Raw genomic sequence first — 22,195 nt, 5'->3', positions numbered from 1 at the left:
TAAATGAGTCAATAGACAATAGTGAGCTAATAATTGTCCTTTAAACGTGATTTACTGCCCCATGAATTATGATCGTCTATTAAATTGATCAATTGTTTTATGTAACCCGGCATTAGTCAAGTGTTTATTATACTTGGACAATTTTTAAAAATTATAATATAATTTTATATAACTGTGGACAATTTATTCTTATTCTAACACACAATTTAATATATTATCTAAATTAAAAACAACTCGTTAAAATTACAATTTAGGTATAAATAAATTTTCTAAAACATATCGGCTTGAAAATTTACAATAAAAAAAAAAATATTAGAAGTTGAAAAAACTTTAGTTCGCTTCCCTATTTAACTTACGTAATAATATCTAAATCTAGTTATATTCGTAAATATGGTCTTAAACGCGTGTTTAAAAAATTCAAAACTCAAAATTTCAATAGGAATATATTATTATAAATAAAAAGAAGTACCTAAGCATGCTTGGCCAAACATCCTATTTATTCACGCATACATCATATTATATAAAATGTTTTTTAAAAAATAAACTAAGTGAGTTAGTGAGTAAGAGAAATAATTTTACGACTAATAAACCAGTAATGAAAATTGAAAGTTATGTTAGGTGAATAAATATTGACTTTATTATGCTATTTATTTACTATTTCTACGACAGTAAAAATTATTAAATGTAGGTATTTGCGAATTATTACCATAGCGAAGGCTTTAAAAAATCGCAAGTCCTTGATGATAAACATATTGCACCACTATTACGAATGCTTATAAAAATTATAAGATATAATAAACAACGAAATAAAAATATTCGAAATTGCTAATTACACATTTAAACGGTGTTCGAATTGAATAAAAAATCAAAGGACTATAGCTAGGACACTAGGATTCAATGAATGTGTGTCCTCTGAAATTATTGAACCTGCAATATATCGTACTGAGGGATGCTTCATATTTACATGTCATTTATTCCTGTATGGTTTTAGAATGATTTTTATTTGATAAACGTTCTTAATTTTACATTTTATACAATGAAAACAGTACAATAAGAATATTGTGTTATATATAATAAATAAATCATTGATTAATTATTAATTTTTACGTTTATATTTTAATAATTTCACGCGTAGCGCCTCTTGTAATTTAAAAACATTTCATAGCTCTAGTTTATAGTAATAATACCAGATTATTTATAACAATAATATTAAAGATAAATTACTAGATTCTTAACCATTTATTATAATAAAAAAATAAAAGGGTCTTAACTAAATAAAATGTTAGTAAAATTAAATTTATCTTTTATTAGAACCATCATGTGTTGAATAATTTTTATCGCTTTAAAATATATTCAACCAAAAATATACTGGTTGATTCCACGCTTGAGAAAAGTAAGGTATAATTAGATATGTGAAGATTAAGGTCCTTATAAATTTTGCAGAGATTAAAAGGTATCAATAATTAGTTTATAATAATCAGCCGTGTAAAATGTTTTTAATTTGTAATTATTATAGCTTTTACCTAACAGCTAAATTTTAATATTAAAAATTGAGTTCGATGGAATCAGCTGATCAATAGAATCTGCACCAACGTGATCGAGCAGAACTCAGACCGATTGCAACATTTATATAATTTGTATTTATCAATTATTATTTGGAAATCGTAAAACAATTGACAAATGGGGAGGGTGACCTCGGGCTTACAGGTGGACAAATAGGTAAAGAAGAAAAAGGACGAGAATAATCAATTTATATTTATGAATTTTTGACATCTTCATAATTTTTTATCAGCTATTATAATAATTTGTTATTTTAGAGGCGGTGTGCGGCCGTTTTTGTAGTGTATAGCTGTTATTATTATGATTATCGTTACGAGAAGACGGATGACGACCATGGACTATAATAATAATAATATTATTAAATGTAGGTACATATACCTATATAATATATATTACGGGCAAAACCATATGATCGGACGAGACGGTAGGAAAATAAAATTTATAACACCACTGCCGCCTCCGTTCACTTTCACTCAGACCGCGCGCGATTTCTGTTAACTACAGTCGTTCAGTTATCCGCTGGTCGCGTGCGCCTCAGCTGCTGCGGTGGTTACGACAAAAACATACGTTGTGCTTTACAAACAGTATAGGAAATTTGCACGTGAGTACCTATACCTATTTACTCACAACACCGTTATTATATTATATCGTTATTGAATTGTTTCGTGATTGCTAACCAAAATACGTTTAATGCGTCCGGTGTGTTGAGTCTACTCGATAGTCGATATATAGACTCGACAGTTGTCTCTTAACAAACGTTCGCCTGCACTACAGACAGATTCGAGTAAATATTATATCTGTATTTTTACTTACGTAGGTACACATCATATGGCATAACGGGCATAATTACTTTAAGCGAATGACCGGAATGTACCCGAGTTGAACGTCTGTTTCATTTGAACGAGAAATTAATCGATTATTAGTGTGATATGAGTCGTTAATCTTTAACAAAATGTCAGTGCAATATTTTTATTCTCCCTCTGAGCAAAGCGAAACATACGATATAAAGTATTTGAGTTCAATAGAACCAAATTTTTGTTGTTAGACTTAATATTAGAGTAAATTATTGAGCCATTATCAAACTTAAAGTTGAAAAATGATTTTTGTTTGTACGTTATATTTGTAGGATTTCTACGTTAAATTTTAAATAATTTACCTAGTATATTAGGTATATTAATATTAATTACATTCGAGAAAAATAACCCTACCAGTTGAAAGTTGAAACTAACTGAGACTCCAAGTCTCTAAGAATGTGAAATATATTAAACATATTACTTGTTAGATATTCACATCATTTCAACGAAATGGTATACATGTGATATGTAAATTTTTAGGAATTTCACCAGAATTAAAACTATCCATTATAATTTTGTAGTCACGAATATTCGATTATATTATATTCGAGCATAAATTCAAACTCTACTAATAACAAACGAAATAATTTCAAATTTCACATTAAATATATCTAATTTATTAAGTATTGACCATTTTTTAAATATATATTTTTTCATAACTCTAATTTCTATAGTAATATTAAACTTCAAAGTATGTCGTACTTGCTTTAATTATTTCTGTCTATACTATAGACTATAGTATAGCATTTTCTACATTTAGAAGAATCCATTTTACTCTATTATTTACTTATTTATAATGTAAGAGTGTATTGAATTATTAGCCTATAGGCTATAATCAAATTTAAAGATAAATATATCCAAGTTGGTTTTTTATATTTTATTGTTGAAACAAGCTATATAGGCTATATATATCTTAAAATTGTAAATACACTATTTTATGCGTTAATAAGGTAGAGACAACACACGACATTTTATAACGAAAACTAAATATATTTGTCAATTTTATTAATTTTATCATAAACCACAGTACTATTGTGTTTCGTTCTCGTGTATAGACATAGACGTGCGCACGTGGTGTATGAATGCTATCCAACTGCACACCCTGCAAAAATTTCTACTTACTTTAAATATTTAATTTATTTCAAAATTTTATTAGAATTATTAATTGCGAGAAAAATTATGGTGTAACCGAAAAAATATTTTTTTTATATACCTATACTTATAAATAAACAGGTTATAATTCGATCGTTATTCTGTTAAAGCTGAATATAGGAAGTCGAAAAAGAGTTACCCCTACAGAAATTATTAGGTACACCCTGCAAAAAATTCTACGCACGCCTATGTTTATCTCGAATTTTGCAATTATCTTTTTTTTTTATTATTTATTATTTATTATAATTTGAACAGATACTTATTCTTAAGGGGGTGTCATATCTCGCTGATACCCCCCCCCCTTTGCGTACGCCACTGTATAACATCAATAAAATGTCACAGAAAGTTTGACGTTTAAAAAATAAAATATCTACTTTGAATTATACTTGGAAAATATCATTTAAAGTATTTTAATTTACTAACTAACTATTTAATTTAATAACGCTTTACACATAATTTTTATATATGTGAGGTTTTGGACTTGATGCACTAAAAATGATCAGAGTATGCAATTTGAATTACCAAAAAAAAGTCTAAAACTAATAAGATGATGTTAGTTTCATGATGAAAGTAATGTATATCGATTTTGATATTCACGTTTTTTTTATCCATGGAACTTATGTACAAACTTAAAAAAACTTCCAAAATATCTGTCATTTAAAGATTTTAACGATATTTAGTTATAGATATTTATTTATTCAATGATCAAATTTAATCTTATATTCGTATTGATCTATTATTATATTTAAAAAAATAACAAGGTTCTACTGATTTTGAAAAAATCCTTCGCACAATTTCGAAAACACTTGTAAAAATTTTAATAATAATAATAATAATTAATAATATATTTATATATTTATCTAATTACAACACCGATTCAATCTCTCCGTTGAAATTCCAACTATGTTTATATAGTTTATACAATATTAGCGTATTAAAATCGTAGATATCTTTAAAAACAAAAATTACATTAAAATTGTATCTTCAAGATATTATACAAAACTGTTATACACGAAATACGATAACTTATGTTAAATTAAAATCATTAGTATGTGGAGTCCTCTTAAGAATACATTATTTTATAAAAACGATTAAAATGGTCTTAGTGTCCTACCGCATATCAAAATTTTTTTAAATGTCTTTGATAACAGATATATATACATTATTGGCTTGCATATTGTCACTTTTATAACTTAAAATTGTTTATTATTGTTCTATATGTCGATAATTTTTAGAATACAAGGGTGCGGTACTAGTATGCATATCTTACCTACTTATAATAACTTTATTAATCTTGCCCCATTTGTAAGTAGGTATCGAAATTCCAACTGCAAGTATAGTTATAGGAAATAATAGCGTATTATGTGTAGATTCTAAGTAGTGTGGATGAATAAATTTATTTAGCTTAGTTAAATATGTATGTACGATAATGAAATTGTTATACATTTGTGTCTTATTATAAGAACATTATACAGAACTGCGGAAGTCTCAAACAAAAATCAGAATATTGTGGCATCCTTTTAAGAATACATTTTTGGTTTGAAATCGTGAAAATAATCCTACCACCGGTTGAATTTATTATTCACTCTTTGCTAACAGATATATAATTATATCACATTATTAGTTTATATTATATCGTCACTTTTATTTCTCAAAATCGTAGATATATTATACCTATGACAATATTTTAATAAACTTACACAATATGTATACTAACAATCTCACAGGATTTGTCATAATAAATTGAGATGAATGTTGATGAACACAAAAGTCTATTTTAACCGCGTCATACTACAATAGATTAGTGATATATTCATAGTATTATTACGATGATGTCGTTGTGTAATATACCAAATATAATAATATTACTATGCATAATATACTTCGTACAACTTCGAAATACCAAAATTTCACTTACAGTGCGAGAAATACACAGACTTAGTCTTCCGTAAAAACGAATTCATTTTAGTGAAATTAAAAAATAACTACAATGTACAGAGAACAATGGATAATGCGTTACTAAAGAGTAATATTATAATTTATAATAAACATATTATTAACATATGACATAAAAAACCTTAACTTGATTTCAACAGTGATTTTCTTGGTTATTGTTTCTTTATTTTATCTTAATAAAAATTTCATCTAATATAAGTCCGTAAAAGTTGAATTTTAATTTTCCCCATCAATATTTCCATTGTCCATTAGTTTAACATACTGTTTTTATACACATCTAGGTATATACAGTTATTATTATTATTTCTATGTATTACTTAATACTGATATTAGGCGTTATTATAATAAATTTAGCTAATTTATAAATCCAATATACAACGTATATAATCTATTATATTAGCTCTATTATTTTGACTGTTTTAAGGATACCAACTAAAGCATAATAATATGTTTTGCACGTTTAAGTGATATTATTAACGGTGTGCTTAAAGTATATGTTTTTTTTTTTTGAATTGTTACATTAATCATTGTGTAAAACAAATCGTAGATAAATAGCAATTAAAAATTATTTTTTTATATTTATTCTGTGGTTGACAGTATCAACCTATGTAAAAATATTATTCACTCCATGTAAATCGTGTAACTGTGTAAGTATATATAATTATATTGCATACACAAGTATAAAAATTATTATTAAAAAACAAATTGGAGCAAAATGTATGCCAAGGTCTATATTTCTTGTGAATTGTTCTTAAATTGTTCGTTTATACTGTTTTATATTATTTTATATTAATATCAACAATTAATATCAGTCTGTATTAAAATATTATAATTTTATACACAAAAATGATATTTTTCTGTTGTAATATTGCAAATGGATATATATTATTATAAACATGTTTTTAACGTAGACATTTTAATGAAACATACGAGTATTACACCTTGTCAGATAAATGTACAAATTTAAATTTGTTATTTGCAAAATTTGATCCAAAGAACAATTATATGTTCATAATATTATAGTAAAATTTAAAGTTTAATTACAAATTATTTCTATCCATCTTTTTAAAATGTTCTAAAGTTTTTTATTCGGAATAATCGAGATAAGGATAATTATTTTAAATTGCATTTGAAGGATATATATATATATGCGGTGTGATTGTAACAAATCGTGTGTTATGATATTATCTCACTAAAAAATTTGAAACCTGAAAAATTAAATTCAATAATTTTCGGTATTTTTTTTACGATTAACTTGACTAAATGTATACCCAAAATTCATATTATTACTTGCTAGAGCTTTTACGGAATTCTGAATTTCCTGTCATTATATTGAATCTGAAGGTTGTTGTCTTTTTGTTAAACTACACAATATTATCACGTCTCGAATACTTCACCCCGCGACTCTTATTATATGTTGCATTATTTACAAGGTCATTGGAGCTTTAAACACCCGTTGGAAATATTATATATACACAATGTTACTATCGTTCTATTGCGGTTGATCCGTAAATAACTATTATATATAATAGTCCAGTAAAATTAGCTAAGTATGTACGATAATAAGTGTACTGTGTAGAGGTACCTATTTTATATAATAATATGTTTATTATTATTTTTATTATTATTATTTCAAATTGACGCGCAGAGAGCTCACAGGTAGACGGATTGACTCGGGATTGATCTTCACCGTCCACAATGTGAATCGGCAATATTTTTTAGCAATCATCTCGAAATCGTAATGAAGAAACGTTAACGTAAAATAACTACAACCTTGACCCGGTTATACGGGTTTCTGGAGTTACATCACTATAGCAGGCCGGTTACCGCGGTATACCATCAACTCATACCGGTTGGACAGGGGAACACTCGAGCACGGCCACAATATATGACGTGTGTGCGCTTATTGCTGCACATATAAATATTGGTACCTATACCTATTACACGCGTGGCGCGGACGATCGAGGGTTACAATTTCTTAGACTTTCCAAAAACAAACGAATTTGTCGCGACAAAAAGAGTACGCTACCTTGAACCCGACACTTAAATATACGTATGTAACACGTTAAATAATATTACGGCGTCGTTTGTTTTATCAAATGCTTCTATGTATATACATATGGTCATTAATAATTATGATTTAATGTGAAGGTTGTGGTTAAACTGCACACACATGCACAGGTGATTAGGTCTTACGAGCTTATGTGCTTCGAATATGGACAATAAGCGCGATGATATGACTTTTCTTTAACGGAGGACAATGGAAAAACGATTTAGAAATGATCTGTACCATATCATAGATTTCAAAACATTTTTTGAAAATTTGTTATGTATATGATTATAGTAAAATTTGAACTACATCCAACCAACTAGTCAACTGCCATCGGCTTACGACCTTAAATATATTTTGATTCAAACAAAGTTTTTGAAAGTTTTATTTTTTTAAATTTTTAAAGATTAACGCAAAATGTTATTGATACGAATTAGTCCATCATAATAATAAATATAATTTAAATTTGTGTTTATAGTGTATTGATGTTACAAAATACGATCGCCAAGTGAGCTTATTCCTATATGTATTTAGCCAACATTCGACAATATAATATTGTTCTATTGTTGTATATTTATTTTATATGGCGTGCAAAGGTAGGTACGTTGCACTGTGTAGGTACTTACCTACAACATAAGTATATTAATTTACATTATTAAAAAAAAAGTTATATGTTGATTAAATCTTTTTGCAACCTGAATTTTAAGTAATATTTTTAGTGATTCATATGAGCTTTCTAAAAATACGACCTCGACAATTAACGTTATTTTTTATGTACCGATTGGAATTGGGTAGATTGTCGTCATACACGTAAAAAAAAATTAATAATTGTCGACAACATATTAATACACGACGTGCCTACATATAGTACACATAGTACAAAGTATAATTTAATAACGTTTTATCAACCGCGCGCGCTGAAGAACCAAATATAATTTTGTAAATAATTTTTATTCGCGTATTATTTAATATGCAATCATTAATATTACATCGTCGTTTATATTTTCCAGAATGATCTGACACCAAGCATGAACATGAAAGAGCCATGGCCGGCTATACAATCAAGAGTTACCAAACATTACTATACCTGTTCACGTTCGTTGCAATCGGTACGTGCGCGCGGTCGTTCGGGTCGACCGCGGTGTTAATACTTTTAGCCATATATATAAATATATTAAAATACTAATTAGATTATTAAATATTATAATGATATATCATGTCATTGAATTTAGTCTGTGCAATGTCTATACCTGTATAATGATTATGTACAACAACTATGTCATAACGAGTGTTCGATATATCTTAGTTTTAGCCTGCAAAAAGATAGACGGGGTAGTCTCAAAAATAAAAATATAAACAAAGCTCATCGCTTTTTAAATTTTGAAGAACAATGTTAGCATTGGAAAAATGAGTTGTTGTTCAGAGTATTAAAATTTTCGACTCTTTGTTACGGTTTCGGTAAATTTATTCTTTACGAATCGCAGTGTTGATGAATGATAAATATCTATGGCGATGCCGAGCTTTCGATTCGTAGAACAATAATATCATGTTCCCGAGACCTTGGATTGCAGTTGACCGTCGGGAATAAGCGTGCTCACTGTAAAGACAGAGTGAGAAACTGCTCCTCCTAAGGTTTAAAATTTTTTTCTTCCAAATTTAATATAGTATACAAATTGCAAATATTAAGCAATCTTTTATATTGAATCATGACTGACATTAATAAATTATTTTTAGAAATACAATAATATTTGACTAAAAATACTGTTTCTATGCGCCTAGATGAATGGCTATGCGGTTTATCGAGCTAACAATTATTCGTATGTCGTAATATTATCATTACTATAAATAAAAAGACATTAATACACTAAAATATAAAATAATAATAATTTAAAAATAATTCAAATAAAATGTAAGTTGGTGTTTATATCGAAAACGAAAGAATTAAAATACCAATAATCGTAATTTATTACTGATTTTAACTAAAAAAAAAATTATCTATATAATTATAACTTATAATTTATAAGTCCTAAATACACATAGACGCGTAAATTAACGTCTTAACGTTTACACGTTGCAGGCGAAATACAGTGTCAGGGTAGAGATGCCACTGTAGCGAGACTACAGACGCCACTGCCAAGAGCGCGCGCCATACCTGTAGCAGCTGCCAATGGAGGTCCTACGTCAAACGCTATTAGCCGACCTTCCAAACAGCAGCAGCAGGACGCCATCTCCAAACAAACCACGCCGACTCCACCGGTCTCTGTCAAAGAGCTCTTTAACTCTTCGTCGTGCGTTGAACCTCCGTTCACGTGCCCTCATCCGAGGATCCAGTTTTACTTGTACACCAGGTAGTACCTATATCTACATAATAATAATATAGAGATTGTAACAATGAAGAACATGATAAATGTAATTAACTGACAAAATATAGCCAGGTCCTAGGGAAAAAAATAAAAATTATTGATAGACAGTAGACACAATAGGTAGGTATATAACATACTGAGTAACTAATAATTACATAATATTTAATTAGTTCTTTCTTGCTTTGTTTATATGCACTATATTTTTATATTCAAATTCGATGGATAACAGTATTTTTCTTTCGATATTTTCTATTTTTCTAATACTCATAGAACGTTATTAAAATATAACGATTATATTAATAATAATAAAATGTAATTATAAAATAATATCGTATTCTTTTGTTTTATAGCCAATATTGAATATTCAATTAAACTCTAATGAACTTTTTTTTTATCTATTTAATAATAGGTAAAATAAAAACTATCTAATAACCTGCAATAACTAGACAGCATTTTATTACACATGATTTACCCGCTTGAGAGGTATCCTCGCACGATAATTATTTTCAACTGATATTACGCAATTGAAAACTTTATAAATGTTGAGAATAAAATATTAAATTACGAAAGTACAATAATATTTATTTTTTAATTAATTAATAATGTCACCTAAGAATTGATTAGATTTCTTAAAAAAAGAAGCCGCTGGTAGATTAAATTTAAATTACACATTTATTATAACGTCTGTTATTATCGTCGATCTGTCTATCACTGATTTCTTTTTAAAAAAAATCATCTCATTTACCTTCATTAACTATTCAAAACATGTTTTAATTATGGTCGTATATTATACTTTATTATGGAAGAAATCAGTTGTACCTATCTTATACATTATATACCTCTCATTCTACACGTTTCCTGTAAACTCATTTTAATTCACGAAATATCAAATAAATATTGTTTAAAAAATGTTTTAAGGATTTTAACTTGGATTTTATTATGATAGTCGTAAGATGATGCCTGTAATGTATATAGCGCAACCGCGTAGGACGTAGGTATTACGGTAATGCTATACTTTCTCTCGTTTAGTGGCTTTCGTTTACGCCGAAATAACCATAAATACTAACCACTTGTTGTTTCAGACTCACGCAGAATAATCCCGACTTACTGGACGTGACCGACCCGGAATCGCTGTATACGTCACATTTCAACCCCAAACACCCTGTTAAGATTATCATACACGGTTTCCAAGGCGGGCGAAACTTGTCACCTAGTACAGATCTCCGAAACGGCAAGTACTTACATTACTATAATGCAGATATTATAAAATATTCAATTGATGATTAAAATTACTAGAGAAATAACATATTTAAATCGATACATTTTAAAAAATAATTTACATCTGTTGAATTTGTCAATACTTATTATGAATTGAGATATTAATGCTAAAAATTAAATTTAAATCGATTCGACTATGAATACGAAAACTAATTAGTAAAATTAATTATAATATTTTCCATGGTTCATTTTTTTTTTTTTTGCTTTATTTTTAACAACTAATAAACTATAAAGCTATGAGGAGAAATTCAATAAATATATAAATTAAATGGAATTTATAAATTTAAAACTGAGATATTATACAGAGTAATTCAACTAAGTTATTTTCCTCATGTAATTCATTTGTTAAAATTTCTATTTTTGGAATTTTTAGGTATACCTAAAAGAATCATATTCTAAAATAATTATTTTCATTTTCTATTCAACGGATTAACCTGTGTTAACAATAAACATGTTTTTTTATTAAAATCTTCCTTCGTTTACTATACCTATATTGTTAATCAAATTATTGTTTTTTAAATTTTTAGTGAATCTAAATCGAAATTCGAACATTAATTATTAAACTTTATGTAGGTATTAACATTACCGTCCAGTATAATAAATTAAAACGTATGATAGTGGTTATAACTTTTTTTTAATTATTATATTAATAATTAATAAATAAGCATTTTATATTTGTAAACATTGTTTAAGTATAATAATTAATACTATATAATGGATATTACGTCTATTTTATACTTGAAGTAAAATCATTATTATAAATTATTATTCTTAGTTTAATAATTAACTGAGAACTAATCTAACAATTTGATTTAGATGTATAAATATTTTTAAAAAATCAGCTGCCTAACAATTTACAATGAAAAAAATGGTATTTTGTTTTCACCGTATCACAAAAATCAGAACATTAATAAATTAAACATACCATCAAATTATAAAAGTAGAGTGAGCATATGCTTAATATACATAAACACCGAAAAATCTTTATACACATTTTAATAATATGTTGATCACGACATCACGTGTATTTTTAGTTTGCTTATTTGTTTTTTTAACATTTTTATATTTATATGTTCTGTAGCTTATTTCACTCGAGGAAACTACAATATAATCATAGTGGACTATTCAAGTTTGGCGCAAATACCTTGTCTGAACCAAGTAGAATGGGCACCAAGATTCTGTGGCATGTGCATCGCTCAACTGGCTAACTACTTAGCCGACCATCCTCGAGGAGTTCCACCTGACAAGCTACACATGATGGGGTAATATTCGTCATAACTTATATAGTCATACAGAGTGTGAATCATCAACCAAGTTTTACCGTTTTTTCTGTATTGTCACGGTTATACGTGGAAAAATACGGTGAATTTAGGAAAATCGGTCTCCGCAAGTAAACACCGTATGTGGACAATTATTAGCCCCATCTTAATTTTATAACCGATCAAAATTCGTATATCCTATTTAAAAATTTATCTCAACTGTTAAGTTAAATACACCGTGTCTGTTTCCGAAACTATATGTAATAACTTAATTTACATTTTTTTTAAATGTATTATTTTGTAAAAATTTTTTTTTATTATGTGTATGACAAAGAAAAAAATTGGCTGGGGACCAGTTGTTCACATACCTATACTGTGTTATTTCGTGGAGACTAATTGTACGTTTACCAAACACGGTGATAGCCTTGCGCCCTGTATCAGTGGTGGTTTTATAGAGAGAAGAGAGAGGAAATTAGTGAGTCACCCCCCTCCCTTGACCAGTATAAATATGTAAATACGTTGAATACGTTAACTCGTATGCCTAGTTATCATGGTCATCCACAAACCATAAAACCTTTATTATTTTTACATATAACAATTATTGCATATATTATATTACTATATTAGATAACATAAAGGTATAGTATGTATAATATAGGTAACAAGGTAACAGGAAACACGTCATAAAATCATACTTCTCTTGTACATATCAATAGAAAATTAAGAGAAAAATGTATGTATTTTCGGCCCGCAATTTCAGCGTCTGTATATTTTTTTGTCGCTCAAACGAATATAATAATTGGAATGTGTGCGAATAAAAGTGGTATAAAAAGGGAAACAAGTCTAACTATTCAATCTTACTAAAAATATACCATATACTATTAGTTTATTACACTCAATATTGTACTATAATTTATAATTGTCGCATAGATTTAATTATACTTAGGACTAATAATACTCGAGTCATACTAATTAAAAACAACACTTTTTTTAAAAATAAAGTATTTTTGCTATATTATTATCATTTTTGAACTTCTTACTTTTTTTAATAATATGTGACAATTTTGGTAAGTACATTTTTAATTTATACTTTAATATAGAATATTTTTCTGAGTATTTTAAAAATATAATATGGAAAGAATAGATAATTAGTTATAAACATAAAAAAATGTTTTATGTTTACGGAGTAGTGGCTCGACATACTTTAAAAACTATTTTAACTAATTAAATACGCGTTAAAAATTACAAGAAATATTCAGCACTGGAGTGGGGAAATAAAAATACATGTTCTCATCAAAATAAAACTAATAAATCATAACGATAAAAAAGTGAAAATAAAAGTTTTCTTCAAAACCGTTATTTTTAATACTTACAAATTATGTAAAAAAATAGCTTTAGAAATAATGAATGACTTATATTATATCATCTTATGTATGGTTTGTTTCGTTTTCTACAGCTAATTAAAGATGCGAAATAATACAACATTTGTTTTTAATTTAATTGTAAAAACTACGTCAAATATCATTTGTTAACGAGATAATAGTAGAAATATAGTCGAAATCCACAGTTATTCCCTTTCACCAGTAGGTGTACTAGTACTATGTAAAATAATGTGTTGTGTTCAAAAACCAAAACAGATTTAAAAATGCGATTGCTCCTGTTGTTGTATTTCTACAAAATAAAAATAAAAAAATATATTTTTAAATCAAATTGACATACATTGAACAATAACAAATTATTGTATTAAAATGTATACATCTATAAAGTGCACTTTGTTTAAATATATATACACCTAATCAGTCGTAAACTATTTTTAATTTTTTAGAAATTTCTTCATAAATATGCGTGTAATAACATAAATAATTTTTAAACAGCAAACCATAATAACATTTCTATTTTCTACAATGGTGTCAAAATTTTTTTACAAAATGTACGTAATAATAAAATTGATCAAATTTACAGTGGCCGTAGCATTTTTTTCGGGGGGGGGGGGCTTAATTTTTGATGGCCAACTATGACAATAAATTAAGTTTGCACTGTATTTCTGACAATATAATTAATATAATTAAACATATTATCAAATCAAGATTAATTAAGTGTGATAAGAGCAGCGTTGCTTTATCACCATAAACGGTAATTAAATTAATAAAATTATTATCGTTTGACATTTCGTGGGGGAACTTGAAATCGGAAGCCCCCCTGGCTACGGCACTGTGTACGAATTTATTTTTAGCCCTGATAATTACTATAATAATAAGCAAAACGATAGGTATTTTTGTTAAATCAATTTCCTGTCGAGTCATATTATTGTTTACAAATCTAGTTATTACACAAGCTCATTGTCATATAATGACCATAATTTAGGCAATGTACTCGTATATATAGTAACACAATATTCTTTCAATTATTATTTAAGCACTGCTAAAACTCTAAAAGCTATTTTCAAATTAGATAAAACTTTCAAAGATCACAATGCCTGTAAGCGTACCTATAAAACTACAGCAGAACCATACATATTTTAAAGATTCCAATAAATTAAGTGAGTAGACAATTCAGCTGGTGATGTCGTACAAAGCTTCATTTCAGGTGTATTTTTACACTTGTCTACGACATGCTGTGCTGCGATTTGTTTCGAAATAAACAATTATTATCATTACACGTTTATCCCGTATGAAAACAGGTTTCATATTAAGAATCTCAGTCAAATTAATTTTAAAGTATGTATTAGTAATACAGTATTGCTAATAGAAACGCGACCTTTCTCTAGATTCAGTTTTAGTACCTAACTATAAGGCATAAATCCATTACACTCAATACATAACTTACCATGTTTATTATTTATTTGTAATACAATAAATGTATAATATAAATACAGTAAGATATAAGAACATTTCATACGATGACGCGTGTCGTGAATGGATTTAATTATAATCTTAAACCCGAGAATTTCACAAATAATTTATACAGAATGAATCAAAAGTTATAATCAACAGTCATAATAATATAATTTTTTTTAGGGGTTTTAGGGGTACAATTGAGAAATTTGTTTCCATTACACTTTTTTTTTATTAACATATATCTAATTATAATAACACACAATATTATAAATTATTATTTATGACTTAGTAAAATAAAAACAAGTAAAATTTAAATTTTTAATTAGTAAGTGTAGTATAATAAATAAGTACTTCATTGCGTTAAAGGTATGGTGATTGTTCTAAAGGTAAAATTTGATTTTTTCGAAAAGTTTAAAATGTTTCCTTTCTGCAATAATTATTAATTATAAATCATTATTTTTTTAAATTTTAAATTTAATATCATAGGCTTAACGAACATATAGTTAGCAATAGGCCAACATTGTATTGTGTAAAGGTATATTATAGTATACTTATATAATGTCTTTTCAAACAATATTGTTATTTTGTAATGATAAAAATAATGTAAAAATATTCTTACATTTCGAAACAATGAGTGTTTATTATAAAAGTTTCACGAGACTGTACAAAACAAAACCGAAATTTAAAACAATAAAAACTATTAATACAATAATACGTGCTTATTTGAGACGACGATTAAAATTATTACTAAAGTTAAGTTAGGTTTGGTGAATGATATTTTATAAAATATTTAAATATGTTCGTGTCATATATTATATGCACCATAGGTACAGCGTAGGAGCTCATATCGCAGGCCTGGCGTCCAATTTTATCAATTCAGGAAAAATTGGCCGGATCACCGGCTTAGACCCGACGATCATATTCTACATGAGCAACAACCGGTCCAGGGACCTCGATCCCACAGACGCACATTTTGTCGATATCATACACACAGCGGCAGGCATCCTAGGCCAGTGGGGCCCCAGCGGACACGCCGATTTCTACGTAAACGGCGGTACTTCACAGCCCGGCTGCGCCAGCGATAGTATCATACGTGAGTACAAATAACAGTATCTATATGTTGAAACTTTAAAAACACCACAAGTTTATTAAAAGTATAGTGTGTCTTAATCCCAATCTTGTTAAATGGTTGAATACTTGTATTTAAATACTTTTTTGGTATTTCAAATATTTTTAAAATACGTTTAGGTGTGGAAAATTTATTTTAAATATTTTTCATTGTTTATTTATGACATTATACTAAATACTTTTTTTTCGTTTTACAGTATTATTACAATTGCCAACAATTTAATATATTACTATTTAAAATTTTATTTCTAAAATAATATCTATTATCTATACCTATTTCATAATGTTTCTATTAATTTATTACAAGATTTTATCAAATGATCTGATATATTGGCTCCAAATCTAAAATTCTTGAAATTTATTTAATATGAAAAAAATTATTAACTATTTATTTTTAATTATTTATAAAATATTTATGTTAAAGTATCTACTTGTGATTAACATTAAAATATTAAAATATTAAATTTATTGAACTAACTAAAAAAAAATATTTGTAAAGTATTTTGTAAACTTAAACTTAAAAAATATAAATATTTATACTCAAATATACAATTGAAAAAAGTATTCGAATACATATTTCAAATACAAATAATACCAAGTATTTAAATATGTATTCTGAATATACTTGACAAGTATTTTTGATAATACTACTATTCGTTGTAAAAATATGCAATACATAAATTATATATTGATTTTTCTTTTAGTTTTCTTAGAGATATAATTAAAATTACCCACTACACATGGTGATTCACTTAGCATACTCATCCAGCCATCCACATTTTTTCCTTTAATAATGAACTTATGTATTTATTCAAATTCTTGACATTTTTTATACTTCAATTGAGGAAACCCTCCCCTCCTTCTTGATGCTATATTGTAATTTTTTTAATGGATTATTTTTTCAAAATGTTGATGTACCTAATTTAAAATTCCAACAAGTTATTTTTCAGTTATTACAATATTAAATTAAACATTTTCTGAAACTTCGGTGATAGATTCTAATAAAAGTAATTTTTGCTATAATTAGTTCTATATATTGAACATTGTGAACATACCTCAACTTTTAAAACTAGTCCTCGGCTATGCAGTTAAATAAGTAATAAATTAACTTGTCCAGCCTTGTCGAAGCGGATACAATATTCAAGTAACTTATTGATCATTGTCGTCCTTTTCCGACGTTTCCGCTATGCATAATATTAGACTATATGCACTTGTCCAACACATAGTTATTAGTTATTACTTATTACCATAATGCTTATTTAATGAATAATTATTGGAATTCATCGAAATAATAATCGAATAATTATTCACGTGGATGTTATGTTAAATATTGATTTGATAATGACTTAAATTCATAAAGTCAATAGATACAGTTTTAATTTGAAGTAAAATTCAATATATCACAATATACTACTATTAATAATTACTATACTTGGAATTTATTTCTAATCGAATAAAAACCTAATAGTTGTTATTATAATCATTAAACATAGTATATATTTATTTCTAAACACGTTTATTTCCTGTTTATGATTTATTAAAAATATTTATTTTTTAATTTTTAAAATTATACAGTTTAATGACCATAGTCCATAATAACTAATAAAAAAATTATATGAAATAATTAATAATTAAAATTATCATTAAATGACCCTATTTACACTTGTTACGATGTGGTGCATAATGTGCATATTATACTCTTTTACATAAAATGAAAATTATTACAACAATTATTTTTTTACGTAATAATGTATTATTATGCGTATACTGATAATAAGGAGTTGTGCGTTTTACAGAGACGCTATCGTGTGACCACACCAAAGTTACGCCGTACTTCATCGAATCGATCAATTCTAACATCGGATTCTGGTCAATACCGTGTGCCAACCGGTTTTATTTTAATTTAGGCCTTTGCAATCCGCCAGAGTCAGAGTACGTTTTGATGGGCGAACACGTGACACACAAGTAAGCTGGGTTTAAAACAAATTTTAAAAGTAAAACACTCGCGTTTTCTTAAAAATTTTAATAACGCTTTTGACCTAGCTCGCTAACTATACAGAACTACATTTTTTAAATAAAAAATATTATATTTATTATTTTTACCGTTATCACTTTTTATTTTTTTTAAGGGCAGCATACACTTTTAAAGTCATAACTAGTAGCGTACCCGGGAATTTTCGATGCCGGGGAGATATATGTTATAAGAAAAGACCAGATTTAATTGCATTAAAAATACACAAAAATTTTATAATTATACCAAAAAATACATAAAAATTGCATAATAAATTGCACTATAACAATGTAAAAGTCATATAAAAAACTTTAAATTCTTAATTATAATTAAATTAATAATAAAAAAAAAAATAGATGAATATATTACTTTTTGGATTAAAATTGATAATTAAATATATTTCCAAATTATTTTTCATCAAAATTAAATCTTTTAATCACTTAAAAAACATGTTTGTATAAAGAAAAAATACGTTCTACTTCTACACTAATTATCGATGCATGTTTAAAAAAATTCAATAAGTTAGGCGTTATATCTAAATAAACATTTATTTGCTTTACCTGATATGACTTTATAGTAAGATTTAATAGTTTTATATCCTTTATTTTTTTCAATTATATACCTTCATAAATTTATTTTTAGTTTTTTTTTTCCATTTAGACCAGAAATATTTTGTCAAAATAACGTCAATTTTTTTAAACATATTCATACTTTTAAATAGCTCACTATTCGATTCTTGCAAGTTTGTAAGATTAAAATGGATAAATCAGATAAGTGTAATTTTATGAATGATATTATTTATTAACCACAATTGACTGTATTATTTTGTACAAGCCGTTTCCACTCTGGTTAGCATTGTCTTTTAAACTTTTAATCACAATTAAACAATTTTTAAAATTATTTTTATGGAAAAATGCAGCATTTAATTATGTTTTCCTTTTCCACCTTATAATAATAGATTCGGGAAGTAAAGGTATACCTAGCATTTAATCATAGTACTTTTAGGAAAGCTTTTTTTTCTAAAATAAAGGAAATAAGTTATACATTATGTATTTAGATTTTATAAATACAATTAATTACCATTTCTAAATAATCTATTTATGTAATACTAAATTTAGTTTAGTTAAGTATTTTGTAGATTAAAACACATAGGACAGAATTTAAAAAAATCAAAAACCGTGGGAAATTATAAAAAACTGCATACAGAATTAAATAGACAGAGAATGAGAGAACATAAAGTATATATTATAGACTATATATTTAATCAAATTTAATTTATCTTAACTGCAAAAAAAGTTGCAATATCAATTAAATCCGATCTTTAGTTATAAGTAATAATACATTTAGATTAATTTATTAAGGTGAACCAGACACAAATAAGGAGTTTTATGACTTATGAGTCAATAATTTATAAGCAATAACTTATTACTAATAATCAAGTCATTACTTTATAACAACTCTAATAACTAATAATTTGTTTTTTGAAAGTCAGCAAAAAATATTCAATGGGGGGATTTAAGTATATAACACCTAACCTCCCCCACACTGGACACACCACTGCAGATCATAACCCATAGGTATTCCAAAGCAAAACATTTTTTTGGGAATTTCAATCGGGTACGGGTAGCTATAGTTAATTAATTATATAGACATATGGTCTTTTGCTCTACTCTATAGAATAATTTTAAAATTATAACCTATAAAATTTTTAAATTTATAACTAGGGCTAGGATTTCTATGCAGTAAAAAATCGTAAAATATGCATAAGCATTTTTTTTTAAATATTAGTTAATATTATTACATGCTATTTTTAAATTTTTAAATGTGAATGATCGGCGATTAAATTGAAGATTTATATTGGCTGAAACTGTTTTCCACATCACATGATGTTATTGGAGCATATTTAAATGACGTAATTTATCCCGGATTTATAGTAATATTAACATCTTTTTCTTCTGTTTTATAATTTTATACATTTTTAGAAATGTTTTGAATCCCTTATTATTTTTTAATATTAAGTTCAATAAGTTCATTTTAGTTTAAATAGGTAGTATATTTACGATAATTCGAAAATTAAACCAATAATTATAGAAGTCTATTAAATAAATACCATTTAAAATTAACAAGATTCTCAACAATTTATACACATGCAATTAATAATTATTATGCATTATGTTCAAAATATGCAAAAAAAGAATTTACTATTTAATCAAAAATAAGCCAAATTGTAGACATATCTAACAACCAATCAATTTGGACTTAAAGAAAAAAATGTAAATGCATAGAAATCCTTGCCCTATTTATAACTAATTAGCTATTTTTTTGAAATTCTCAAAAAAAATATTCTGCTTTAGAATGTGATGTTTTAAATATAATTATTGTCATTCTTAAAAGTAAAAACCTTGATACAATGGTCAATAATAATGAACAAAAATATCAAGAAATAACAAATTACATTTTCTAAAATATAATTCTACTTAATTGTGAAATTATGAAGAAAAATATTTCTAAAAAGGCTAATACTTTTCAATAAAATGAGTTTTTATCTTTAAAATAATTACCTTTTATATGAGGTTAGGTATCTCATGTGTATATATATATATACTTACACTCAAACAGTTAAACGTCACAGCGAACGACCAATTTTTATTTTAACAACCGTATTCTTTAGTACGAATATTTTGATTTTCACATATTATACTTATTAACTTTTTCCATACCTATATTTTCAATATTAATGTTCTTTTTTTTGTCCACAGAGCCCGTGGTATTTATTACTTGCACACGAACGCAAAAAAACCTTACGCCAAAGGCTTCCCCAAAAAGTGATCATCGCCAAACTGCAGCACGGATCGCAGCACCCGACAATACACAATACTCATACAAAAAAAAGGCCTAGTCAAACAATATTTTATTATTATTGTTTTTTTCGCGATATGGACTGATACCATCATCGGATACTTTTAATGATAATTATATCGTATTGTATTGCGCGTGTGCGAAAACCTAATGTGTATATATTACTTCTGTATATTTTTTACGCGGACGGTGAATGTTACAAAATTATTGTGATCATAGATTATTGTATAGTCATTAGTCAGGTATATAGTTGTAGTAGGTACAATTAATTCGTATTAATTAAGTACATGTGGTATGTGCGTCTACTTTAGTAAAGATAAAATGAAAACGCTTTATATACATATGTATATCTGGAACGACACGTGTAGACGATAAATTGTAGAAAATAATAATGCCAATTTAGTTTAAAATAATATTAATAAAAATTAGTTTTGTGGTAATTAAAATATGAAAATTATTATTACATGATGTATAGTCCCGAAAATTTATTGTGTCGCAGTAGTATGACATTTCCTATAATGACATCACAATCGTATTATATTTTATTGCCATGTAATATTATTATTGCAATTATTGAAAATAAAATGATTATTGTAACGAGTCGTAAGTTGTAACCATTTTTGTTTTGTCTACACTTAATTTGATTTTATAATATATCTGCACGCTTGTGTAATGTGTTTATATTATGTGATCAATAATCGGACAGATAAATATTTTATCGTTACACACTTGTCCAGGGAGACGTACACAGGGGGGTGTTTTGAGTGTTCAAACACCCCCCGGAATACTTTGGTTTTTGCATAGTTATTTATTTATTCAATTTTAATGTTAATTTTGTAAAATCAATGTTTGTATTAAAAAAACGTATTTTAAGTATACCTAATTTTC

At 26.7% G+C, this 22,195-nt stretch overlaps 1 protein-coding gene across 3 annotated transcripts; it reads left to right on the top strand.

The window, feature by feature from the left end:
• The first annotated feature begins 2,038 nt into the window (after nucleotides 1-2,038).
• On the top strand, nucleotides 2,039-22,185 carry LOC113555993 (inactive pancreatic lipase-related protein 1-like). 3 transcript variants are annotated; one of them, XM_026960665.1, is made up of 8 exons: nucleotides 2,039-2,161; nucleotides 8,583-8,681; nucleotides 9,650-9,920; nucleotides 11,018-11,166; nucleotides 12,295-12,475; nucleotides 16,137-16,402; nucleotides 18,234-18,402; nucleotides 21,208-22,185. In XM_026960665.1, the coding sequence occupies exons 2-8, from the start codon at nucleotides 8,618-8,620 to the stop codon at nucleotides 21,275-21,277; spliced, it is 1,170 nt and encodes a 389-aa protein (XP_026816466.1). In that variant the 5' UTR covers nucleotides 2,039-2,161; nucleotides 8,583-8,617; the 3' UTR covers nucleotides 21,278-22,185. The 3 variants fall into 3 exon arrangements, with proteins under 3 accessions (XP_026816466.1, XP_026816469.1, XP_026816468.1); XM_026960667.1 differs by lacking the exon at nucleotides 2,039-2,161 and adding an exon at nucleotides 2,219-2,344; XM_026960668.1 differs by lacking the exon at nucleotides 18,234-18,402.
• The last annotated feature ends 10 nt before the right edge of the window (nucleotides 22,186-22,195 follow it).

Source organism: Rhopalosiphum maidis, chromosome 4 (genome assembly GCF_003676215.2).
Source record: "Rhopalosiphum maidis isolate BTI-1 chromosome 4, ASM367621v3, whole genome shotgun sequence".
In the NCBI taxonomy this organism is placed as follows: domain Eukaryota; kingdom Metazoa; phylum Arthropoda; class Insecta; order Hemiptera; family Aphididae; genus Rhopalosiphum; species Rhopalosiphum maidis.
The sequence above is the reverse complement of the archived record's forward strand: the minus strand, read 5'-3'. Positions and strand labels throughout refer to the sequence as shown.

Coding starts and splice junctions, on each gene's coding strand:
- LOC113555993 (XM_026960665.1), top strand. CDS start 8,618: ATGGCCGGCTATACAATCAAGAGTTACCAAACATTACTATACCTGTTC. Junction 9,921..11,017: donor CAGTTTTACTTGTACACCAG/GTAGTACCTATA, acceptor TTGTTGTTTCAG/ACTCACGCAGAATAATCCCG. Junction 18,403..21,207: donor GGCGAACACGTGACACACAA/GTAAGCTGGGTT, acceptor TTTTGTCCACAG/AGCCCGTGGTATTTATTACT.